At 54.5% G+C, this 11762-nt stretch overlaps 1 protein-coding gene across 5 annotated transcripts in view; it reads right to left on the bottom strand.

The window, feature by feature from the left end:
- Nucleotides 1–505: 505 nt before the first annotated feature.
- RNF24 (ring finger protein 24) overlaps nt 506–11762 on the bottom strand; it is a 34011-nt gene continuing 22754 nt past the window's right edge. For all 5 annotated transcript variants that reach the window (XM_065661960.1, XM_065661951.1, XM_065661982.1 and 2 more), the window contains 4 exons: nt 6283–6325; nt 5346–5387; nt 3377–3456; nt 506–1913 (listed from right to left, as the gene is read on the bottom strand). In XM_065661960.1, the coding sequence (XP_065518032.1) occupies nt 1775–1913; nt 3377–3456; nt 5346–5387; nt 6283–6325 (304 nt within the window). In that variant the 3' untranslated portion in view covers nt 506–1774. The remainder of the gene's footprint in view (nt 1914–3376; nt 3457–5345; nt 5388–6282; nt 6326–11762) is intronic.

The raw sequence follows: 11762 nt of genomic DNA, 5'->3' as shown, positions 1-11762 counted from the left end.
ACAGCTGAGCACCCAGATGGGGTCTGAAGAGGAGGAAAAGGGTTTTTGTCCACTTATTTTCCACCTGATGAAGAGTAGGGTGAGCTGAGATGGGATTTGGAGCTGGAATCACAGGCATTGCCATAGGATGGAGGCTGGGAGCCGATCTCCAATCCCCTGACTGGTGGGAGGTTGGCATTAGCCAGGCCTCACTGCCCGCAGCCAGGCTGTGTCAGGTTGGTCAGAGGAGGAACCTCTTCCTGAGTGGGACAACCTCCAAAACCCCCCTGAGCCAGGGAATTCCAGCGCACGTGGGGCCAGGAACCAGCTCCACCATTGGGAATCCCCTCATCCGGCTGGGAAACACAGACAAGGGGAACCCCCTCTTCCTCTCCCCAAACCAGCCCAGTTTTGAGGCCCTTTCCCTGCAGAAAGTCCCAGGTGGGGCGGAACATCCATAGGGCTGAGCACGGAGGGATGTCCATGGGTATCCCATGGGCAGCTCGCTCTGCAAACACACCCCCGCTTCCAAAACCTGCTGTTTATTTACATTCCAAGTCAACTCCCATGTAAACCGTTGGCCTTTTCCAGGTTTTTTTCCCCCTTCTTTCCCTTCCCAAGAGCGGGAATAGCAAAAGTCGCCTCAGTTGGAGTTGAAAATAGCCTTAAATATACAAAAATAGAGCTTACAAAAAAAACCCCACCAACAAAAAAAGAGACAGAAATATTCTGCTGCAGAATCCGTAGTGTACAAACACGTCTATGAGGCTCCAACGCTCCATAAACAGGCGGGGGGCATCCCAGGGGATTTAATCCCGACCCCGTGCCTGGGAATACTGACACCCCCCCTCCAACAAGAAGAGCTGTGGCCGTGGAGGTGGGAGCCACCCCCAAATTGGGTTGGATTTGGGGGGTTTTGGCAAGGAAATCACCCCCACATCCCGTGTCCCTCATCCACACCCCCCCCCCCCCCCAATCAGGCCTAGCAGAACGGGATGGGTGAATCCCAAGGATGGGATTCGCTGCCCTTCCCGTGGTTCCATGGATCACACCAGGATGGTGCCCATCGGAGGGTGAGGTAGCCCATTGTGCCGAGGAGGGGATGATGGCATCTTCCATGGGTGACACTGGCTCCTCCACCCTGCGTAAGCCCTTTTGGACGGGCAGAGGGTGCCAAGGTGGCTCCAAATCCCGGGATCAGGGTGCCTGGAATGCCGAGATCCCATCTTTACATAGGAATCGCAACGGCAAAGGTAACCCTGTGCGGAGGAGAGCGGCTGAGATGCTCTGAGGTCCCCAAGTGTATCTGGGTGCCATGGATGGGTGCAGGGCTGGGAAGTAAACCAGCTGGAGCCACTGGAATTCCCGCAGGATGATGGCTGGGAGCTGATCTCCAATCCCATGGCTTGTAGGAGGGTGGCATTAGCCAGGCCTCTGTGTCGGAGGGGGCCATCCCGTCGCCACAGGAGGCTGTGGGATGGCTCGCTGCTGCTCCGTATCACTTCCCAATGGATATCGTGCAGGAGAAGGGATGTGCTGGAAGAAGGCTGAAGTGCAGGCACCCAACAAGGACCCCAGATCCCCTCCTCACCCCGGGAACGAGGAATCAAGCTCAGGCTCGAGAGGCTCCATCCCGGCACAGCTCCATGGAGGCAGCGATGGGGCAGCACCCAGCAGGTACGTGCCCCACACTAAAGTGCTCCGGGCCCCCCGTGTCCCCTCGTGTCCCTCGGTGCTCCGGGTGTCCCGGTGTGCCCGGGGGGGGGGCCGTGGGGCGGTCCATGGGATGCTGGAGCTATACGATGTTCTCTGCCCCGGGCAGGGGGCCCTGGGGGGGGCCGGGGTCCTGCTGCTTGTGCAGCTGCGCCAGCTGCAGCACTGGCATGTTGCAGAGCGGGCAGACCTTGCGCACCTCCAGCCACTTGATGAGGCACCTGCGGGGGGGGAACACACACAGGGGAAAGGGGGTTATGGGGTGCTAAGATGGGAAACCCACAACTGGGACCCCACTACAGCGGTGCTGGGCCCTGACACCCTCTTTTAGTGCCTTTATCAGGCCTTTTAGATACAAGGCGTATTCATAGACTCAGTGTGGTGTGGGTTGGAAGGGAGCTTAAAGCTCATCCCATTCCAGCCCCATTTCTGCCTAAGAGCTCAGCTCAGTCTCCCCTCGGGCAGGTTCAAGCCATTCCCCTTGGCCTGGCCCTACAGGCCCTTGTCCCAAGCCCCTCTCCAGCTTTCCTGCAGCCCCTTTAGGCACTGGAGCTGCTCTCAGGTCTCCCCTTCAGGAGCCTTCTCTTGTCCAGGCTGAACAAATTTACATGAAATTCATAAACATATGAAATTTCGATATATATTTTTATATATATACATATGCATATACAGGAATTAGTACATGTATATGTAAATAGATGTGTATATAAATACATATTAAGTATATATAGATATATATATGTATATACACATCCATTTATATATGTATACATATATGTAAATATATATTAAGTATATATAGATACACACATCTATTTATACATGTGTATATATATGTAAATATATATTAAGTATATATAGATATACACACACATCTATTTATACATGTATATATATATATAAACATATATTAAGTATATATAGATATACATGTATATACACATCTATTTCCATATGTATATGTACATACGTATTTCGTAGAATCAAAGCCTGCATTGGAAAGGACTCGTGAGCATCACCAAGACCAGCTCCCAACTCAGCCCAAGTCCAAGCCCTCATCCAAGAGTGAGGTCCAAACACTCCTCAGACACAAGCACCTTTGGGGCCCCGGCTGTTTCCCAGCAAGCTGCAGTGCCTCTAAATAGCCATTTTATCCATAGATACTGAATTATACAGGGAAATAGGAATATACACACATTAGGATGGACATACCTGGGATCTTAGAATGGTTTGGGTTCAAAAGGACCTTAAGATCATCTAGTTCCATTTTTGGAATATAATATAATAGAAATATACTATAATAGAAAGATACCAGGAATATAATATAATATAATATAAATATAATATAATATAATATAATATAATATAATATAATATAATATAATATAATATAATATAATATAATATAATATAATATAATATAATATAATATAAATATAATATAAATATATGTGTGTATATATATATACATGTATATATCTATATGTAAGTGGTTTTGCCAGCTCACAACTTGACCATCGCTGCTCCAAATGCTCAAATTCATGCCATAATCCCCTGGGATTGGGATCAGGCTGGGCTAAACCCAGACTGAGGAGCAGCAGCAGGAGGTGCCCTGACCCAGGGGCCTTCCCAGTGCTCCCGGGCAGGACGCAGGACGCAGGGCAGCCCCGCTGCCCACACTCACTTCCTGTGGAAGGCATGTTTGCAGGGACAGATCCCCAGCTCGTCCTTGGGCTTGAACTCCTCCAGGCACACGGCACAGATCTGAGAGGGGGGAAGCAGAGAGGAGCAGTCAGGGGCTGGGATGGTTTTGTGCACATGGAAACCACAGAGACGCCCCCAAACTGACCTAAACCCCAGCCTGGTTTGGGTTGAAGGGACCTCAAAGCTCCTCCAGCTCCAACCCCTGCCACGGGCAGGGACCCCTTCCACTGGAGCAGCTTGCTCCAAGCCCCTGTGTCCAACCTGGCCTTGAGCACTGCCAGGGATGGGGCAGCCACAGCTTCTCTGGGCACCCTGTGCCAGTGCCTCAGCACCCTCCCAGGGAAGAGCTTCTGCCTAAGAGCCCATCTCAGTCTCCCCTCGGGCAGGTTCAAGCCATTCCCCTTGGCCTGGCCCTACAGGCCCTTGTCCCAAGCCTCTCTCCAGGTTTCCTGCAGCCCCTTTGGGCACTGGAAGTTCCCCCTTGGCCACTTCCCACCTCCCGCCCCCAGTGCTCACCTCATCCCTGCCTTTGCCTGGGGAAAAAAAGGGGAATTTGGGTTCTGACGCCAGTGCTGGGGTGGGGAGGGAAAATCCTCCCTTTGCCATAGGGAATTCCCACTCCTCTGCAGCTCCGACCCCCCTCTAAAGCCTTCCCAGGCTTCATTGCACAACCTTTGGGATCCCAGGCTGAGGCTTGGGTCTCCCTTTCCCAATGGAAAGGACTCTGGAGCCTCCCTGGAGCAACAGGCACACGGCTGGGATGTGCCAGGAGCCTTTAGGGTGCACGAGGACAAAAGCCACACTGCTGCTTGGTGCCTGGGATGGAGCTGCATCCATAGGGCTAACGGGGATGAGAAGGCAAAGGGTGCATCTCTATCCCAGCGCTGGTGAAGTCAGTGGCTGTTACCCCAGCTGAAATGTTCCCCTATTCTGTATTTTCCTGATGTATTTTGGCTATTCCTGGGGATTTGGGATATTCCCAGCTGTTTGTCCCAGCCCCCCTGGCTTGGGAGTCTCCATCATTCCCAAACAATGGCCAGCTCCGCTGCCAAAATCCCTCGGGATGAAGCAGGCGGGCACCAACACTATGGGAGCCATGGCCCCTGTCCATACATTCCAGCCACCGGAGCACCATTGGCTGGGATAATCCCCAGGGAACACACACATCTGGAGCTCCGGGAAGCCCTGGGAGAGACGGGTGATGGGAAAAGGGGGAAAACCAAAGCCAGATCCACAGGGATGAGGAGCTCAGCGGCACTTTCCCCTCCGCACAGCTCCTTGTGAGCGCTGGCAGCAGCCCCTGGTGTTGCTCAATCCCCCCCCCCCCCCACCGTTCTGCTTCCCAGCACGGCACATCCCAAATCCCAATGCCCAAAAAGGGATATTTTCCATGGAGCTGGAGCTACCGCTTCTTTCCAGCCTTTCCCAAATGCCAGGGAAGAGCTCAAGCTGCTCTACCCCCTGCCCCATGGACCCATCATCCCCTCTGAAAGCATTTGGGCTGCGGATGGAGGGGATGGAGGAGGATGGAGGCTTATCCCGGCCATTCCCAGGCACATTCCCAAATCCCTCCTGCAATGAGCTTCTCGCCCCGGGAAGTGCTTTTAAGCCCCAGTGCTGGCAAAAACCCCACTGCAAGTCACGTTAATGGGAGTGGATCAGAAATAGGAGCCTCAAGCCAGGACCGTTCCGTCCCTGTCTGCAACTCCTGCCCTTGGGGATCAGCTCCTCGGCTGTGGGGAGCAGAAGGGGAGGAGGAATCACGGGACAGGCTCTTGTTGCTCTCATCCCCATCTCCCCTCTGCCAGGTTAAAGCCATAAGGATGCAGTGAAAGCTGAAAGGACCCAGAAGGAGGAGGGTGCTGGGTACTGGCTGCGTCCTACCTGCGCCTGTCCTCCATCCCCAGTGTGAGGAAGAGGAGGGTGAAGGACTCTTTGCCACTACTCACCTCGTGTAGGTTCAGCTCCTTCACCTTCTCCTTGAGTATAACCTGCAACACAGAGCACTCCATCAGGACACAGCTTCTGCCAGGAGTATGCACAGGAAAACCCTCCATAGGGATCGCAGGTGATTGTCCCAGTTTAACTGGAACCCCCCCCCCCCCAGTACACTCAGTACAGCCACGGAGCACAGGGAGCCTTCTCCCATGTGCAGGACCAGGAGGAAGGCAGCGCTGGCAGAGCTGTAACTATCACCCCAAGGACCAAACGCCCCCCATATTTAAACCTCTTGTGCTTCCTCACTCTGCCATGAGCTCCTGCATGGACATCTGCTGCTCCAGCTTCACTCCATCCAGGCTAAACGCCTGGGGAAGGCTATAAATCTAGGGTGATCATGTGTTATCCTATCGTATCCTATCGTATCCTATCGTATCCTATCCTATCCTATCCTAATCATCATCATATCATATCATATATCATATCCTAATCAGCCCAACTCCATCCAGTTTCCTGCTTGAACAGCAGATTGGAGGCAGAAAGCTTCCACAAGCCCTGCAGACGATGGGACATTGAAGCAGGATCCTGACATCAACCTCTCGGTCGTGTTCCTTTAGCACTGGTGTGTGTGGCAACCCAGGTGATGTCCCCACTGAGCCAGCCCTATGAGAGCCCCGTGGCTGGATCAGAGCAGCTGGCTCCAACCCCAGGAGCAGACCGGGGCCCGACACGGTTTGACCATGAGGAAGCAGTGGTGTTACCGCTCACAATGGGAAATGTCCCCACTAAATCAGTGGGGGCAGAGGTTTATGTGGACATTGCGACTTCCCTTTGATGGCCAAAGGCCTCCCAAGGGAAGCACAGAAGGAAAGCTGATGGGAGTGACTGCTTCAGCATGGATTTGGCACTAAGCAGAAGAGGAGGACAACTTACTGTGCATCACCTCACCTGTTTGTAGGCGTAGAGCTCTTTGTGCGCTTGATGCCTGAGCCTGCAATCAGAACAAGGAGAAGCATGAAGATGGGCAAGAAAACAGGGTTTCTGCACCCCCCCCAGTGTTTCATTTCCCTCCTTCCCTGATTTAATGCTCTTCTTTCTTCATTTCAGAGCTCAGAATGGCCACGGGAAACGATGCATCCAGGCAGCAGCCACCCCTCCCTGCCGCTGGGACAGCAGCGTCTCCATCCAGAAGCACACAGCCTCCTCCTCTGCTCCTCTTTGGCCTCCCTCATCTCCTACCATCAAGTCAGCACCAGTAAGACCAGCAAAAGCTGTTGAATAAACCGGGAGCTGCCACAACTCCCTACGACAGATCCCTGCTACCGAACCACCGCTGCTGCCGGCACTTCCTAGACTGGATGTGGTACCTTCTTCCTCAGACCCAAGGGGGAAAGGGACCTCCCTGCACAGAGGTTTCCAACTGAAGCCCCCATCACAATGCTTGGGCAATGCTGGGTTAGAATCATAGAATAGTTAGGGTTGGAAAGGACCTCAAGATCATCCAGTTCCAACCCCCCTGCCATGGACAGGGACACCTCACACTAAACCATCCCACCCAAGGCTTCGTCCAACCTGGCCTTGAACACTGCCAGGGATGGAGCATTCACAACCTCCCTGGGCAACCCATTCCAGTGCCTCACCACCCTCACAGGAAAGAATTTCCTCCTTAGATCCAATCTAAACTTCCCCTGTTTAAGTTTGAACCCATTACCCCTTGTCCTGTCACTACAGTCCCTGATGAAGAGTCCCTCCCCAGCATCCCTATAGGCCCCCTTCAGGTACTGGAAGGCTGCTCTGAGGTCCCCACGCAGCCTTCTCTTCTCCAGCCTGAACAGCCCCAACTTCCTCAGCCTGTCTTCATACGGGAGGTGCTCCAGTCCCCTGATCATCCTCGTGGCCTCCTCTGGACTTGTTCCAACAGTTCCATGTCCTTTTTATGTTGAGGACACCAGAACTGCACACAATGCTCCAGGTGAGGTCTCACAAGAGCAGAGCAGAGGGGCAGGATCACCTCCTTCGCCCTGCTGGTCACGCTCCTTTGGATGCAGCCCAGGATACGGTTGGTTTCTGGGCTGCGAGCGCACACTGCAGCCGGCTCATGTTCATTTTCTCATCGACCAGCACCCCCAAGTCCTTCTCCGCAGGGCCGCTCTGAATCTCTTCTCTGCCCCCCAAGCAGACCAAGGAAGAGTCATCTGTGTGGCTGAGCAAGCAAAGGATGGTCTTTACCTGAACACCGGCACGGAAAGCTTTGGAAGGGAAGCACCAGGACATCTTCCACCTCTCACTTCCTATCCCAGGGGTAATTCAATAGCCAGAGATAAGGAGATGCCAAAACCCACAAGGGAACAAACCTTCACCTTGGGAATCTGGGGGCTTTTTGGGTTCTTTTTCCTAACCAGGACAGCAGGAGGGGGGTGCTGGGTTAAAGGATGGGGAGACCGAGCAGAACAGCAGGAACACATCACATCCCTGCACAGCTTTCAGCTCAACCGCAGCACAAACACAGCCTGAATGGAGACCGGATGGAGCAGCCCTGAGGACAGGGACTTGAGGTGCTGGGTGAGGAGAAGCTCCCCATGACCCAGCTCCAGTGAGCGCTTGAGCCCAGAACCCCCCCGTGTGCTGGGTGCACCCCCAGAGCGGGAGCAGCACCTCAGGGAGGGGATCCTGCCCCTCTGCTGTGTGATGGGGAGACCCCCCCTGCAGCCCTGATCCAGCTCTGGGGCAGCAGCACAAGAGGGACGTGGAGCTGCTGGAGCGAGGCCAGAGGAGGCCATGGAGATGCTGCGAGGGCTGGAGCAGCTCTGCTCTGGAGCCAGGCTGAGAGAGCTGGGCTGGGGCAGCCTGGACAAGAGAAGGGGAGACCTGAGAGCAGCTCCAGTGCCTAAAGGGGCTGCAGGAAAGCTGGAGAGGGGCTTGGGACAAGGGCCTGTAGGGCCAGGCCAAGGGGAATGGCTTGAACCTGCCCAAGGGGAGACTGAGCTGAGCTCTTAGGCAGAAGCTCTTCCCTGTGAGGGTGCTGAGGCGCTGGCGCAGGGTGCCCAGAGAAGCTGTGGCTGCCCCATCCCTGGCAGTGCTCAAGGCCAGGTTGGACACAGGGGCTTGGAGCAAGCTGCTCCAGTGGAAGGGGTCCCTGCCCGTGGCAGGGGTTGGAGCTGGAGGAGCTCTAAGGTCCCTTCAACCCAAACCATGCCATTCTATGACCAATAAAACATCCTTCCCAACAGCAGCCCAGTTCCCCATCCGGGCGCATCGCTCTGGCTGCAGAAGCTGATCCTCCTCAACTCAATACCTTGCAACCCCCCGCCTAACGCTGCTCCTCGTTACGTGCCGTTGAGTGCAGTGCTCTGCGGACTCACAAAGGGCTTTGCATCAGATGTCCCCGAGTGTCTGCAGCGCTCGCACAACCCCAGCAGCATCTTCCCCACCTCCAGTGGGATTTCAGCTGGGAAACTCCCTTGCCTGTAGTTTCACTTCCCAAAAGGCTATTCTGGGGCTGGCTCAACCCCTGCTTGTTTCACCCAGAGCTCTCAGAGCCTTCCGGATCCCACGAGGCTGCAGTGGGTGATACATGAAAAGAGGATGTAAAATACACCCCTTGTCCTGCTCAAAAACACCCCTCAAAAAGGTCCTGGAGCTTCAAGGTTGAGGAATGTCCGAGAGCGATGCAATAAATCAGCTCCTGAGCCCCACATTCCACAGGGAGCCATCCCTGCTCCTCCAGTGCTGCTGCCTGGCAGGGAACCTGCCTGCAGAGCCACGGATGGAAGTGGGGTCAGGAGCCCTCCACCAGTGCCCCCGAGCAGCAACATGAGCAGAAGATGCAGGAACAATGGAGCAAACAGGCTGAAACCAGCCCGATCCGCAGGGATGCCGGCGGCTGGGAAACTGCTTATGAAAGACAGATGGGGCAAAGCAGGATGCAGGGCTGGAGGCTCCATAGGAGGGGAAAAACTCTGCGGCATGGGAAAAGGAATCTGTCCTATGGAGCACTGAGCATCACAGCCAAAGCCACCAGAGGGAATGCGTTGTGTAGAACAAGGCCAAGATGTGGTGGTGGCATCTGGACCAGCGACGGGGAGAAGCAAGCATCTGGACCCGGATCCATGCAGCTCGGATGCCACGATGCCGCGGGATCAAGCTACGCAGGGACAATGTGCCAAAATCACGCCCTCCCTGCAGGTTATGGGGAAGGGCACGAGCACATCTGGTCCTCAAGTGCGTGAGCTCCGTCTGCTCCTCCATGCTCCCCTTCCCAAGCCAGGATCCGGGGCCAGATGGATCCCGGTCGGACCTTACACAGCTGTTGTAATGAGACCCCGGATCCTGGCAGGCGTTACTCCCTGCTGGACACGGGGCTCCATCCATCTCCTGTCAGGAGCTGTGACTCCAGAGGAATGTCTGGCAGATGCGGGTTTAGATAAGGGACCACACAGCGGCTTAGAAACCAGCGCAGGGCTGGAGACTGCGCGTGTACGAACACCATCACCCACCCATGAGCGCAGTAACGGCCTTCCGTGGAGTTTCTGCTCTCTTCCCAAGTTTTCCATGCTTCCCACAGGAAAGGGAGCACCTCAGTTACCTGAGTGACTCCAAATCGAGCGAACAACTGCAGGAATAAACTGGAGGAAACCCTTTGGCAGCTTTACCCCCGGGATCTGCTTGTTTCATCGAATCCCAGCCTGGTTTTGTGTTGGAAGGGACCTCAAAGCTCCTCCAGCTCCAACCCCTGCCATGGGCAGGGACCCCTTCCACTGGAGCAGCTTGCTCCAAGCCCCTGTGTCCAACCTGGCCTTGAGCACTGCCAGGGATGGGGCAGCCACAGCTTCTCTGGGCACCCTGTGCCAGCGCCTCAGCACCCTCACAGGGAAGAGCTTCTGCCTTAGATCCAATCTAAACTTCCCCTGTTTCAGTTTGAACCCATCACCCCTTGTCCTATCACTGCAGTCTCTGATGAAGAGCCCCTCGCCAGCATCCTTGTAGCCCCCTTCAGACACTGGAAGCTGCTCTGAGGTCTCCACGCAGCTTCTCTCCTCCAGGCTGCACAGCCCCAGTGTCTCAGCAGAGATCAGACACAAACAGCCACCGGCAGCACTTCCTCTCTTCTTTCTTCCCCTTTCTCCCATTAACTTTTCCAAGCAGAGATGGGACCACGAGGATGGGACCTGTGCTTTGTACCAGAGCGGTTTCCAGCAGCAGAAGAGCTCAAGATCCACCTGGACGGCACAGACAGCGATGATCTTTGCTTTGCTTTGGGCTGAAATTCCGACTGGATTCCATTTTGATCCAACCTGATTAAAAACATCACCTTTCCTCCCATCCGAGTGGGCTGCGCACTCTGTATGGATGCAGTTACGAAGCAAAGTGCTCTCCTCCCCTGATACATCCTTTATTTGACGCCATCAGCTCTGTGTTAAAGAGGTAAATACACCAGAGATTGGTTCTTGCACTCTCCAGCTGGGGATGCGAGGAGGGTGCATGGGATGCTCTGATCCCATGCAGGCGATGAGAACCAGGGCCCAGAGGATGGTGCCATGAGCTCCACTTGTTGTTTGCCAAACAGATCACAGTATCATGGAATGGGTTGGGTTGGAAGAGACCTTAAACCTCCTCCAGTTCCAACCCCCTGCGATGGCAGGGCCACCTTTCACTGGAGCAGCTTGCTCCAATGGGACCAAGACCCATCCAACCTGGCCTTGAGCACTGCCAGCGTGGAGACACCAGCACAGGTAACCCCATGGCACAGCAAACCCCATGGCACAGCAAACCCCTGCAAAACAAGGCCTGGAGGCTGCTGCTTTGGCTCTGTTCTTGCCAATAACAGAGCAGGGGGCAGCGATTTGCAGAGCAATTCCTGAAGTCTCCCTCGAGTTCAGTGCTATAAAGGGATCATGAGATGATCTAATCCAACCTCCCATCTATCACAGCGCGTTAAATAGCTCCTCAGTAACAGGAGCCAAAGCGTCTCATCCAGCAAGGCCCCTCTGTCTTCATTTAAAGACATGAGGAGACAGAGCACTTGCCACTTCCCTTGCTGGCTTGCTCCACCGGTTACTCACCCTCTCTTACAACATGCTTCCCGCTCCTAAATGTAAGGGTTCATAGAATCATAGAACCACAGAATGGTTAGGGTTGGAAAGGACCTCAAGATCATCCAGTTCCAACCCCCTGCCATGGGCAGGGACACCTCACACTAAACCATCCCACCCAAGGCTTCATCCAACCTGGCCTTGAACACTCCCAGGGATGGAGCACTCACAACCTCCCTGGGCAACCCATTCCAGTGCCTCACCACCCTCACAGGAAAGAATTTCCTCCTTAGATCCAATCTAAACTTCCCCTGTTCCAGTTTGAACCCGTTACCCCTTGTCCTGTCACTACAGTCCCTAATGAAGAGTCCCTCCCCAGCATCCCTATAGGCCCCC

Source organism: Lathamus discolor, chromosome 1, assembly GCF_037157495.1.
Source record: "Lathamus discolor isolate bLatDis1 chromosome 1, bLatDis1.hap1, whole genome shotgun sequence".
Taxonomy (NCBI): Eukaryota; Metazoa; Chordata; class Aves; order Psittaciformes; family Psittacidae; genus Lathamus; species Lathamus discolor.
Note: the sequence above shows the minus strand (reverse complement) of the source record. Positions and strands in the feature narration are given on the sequence as shown.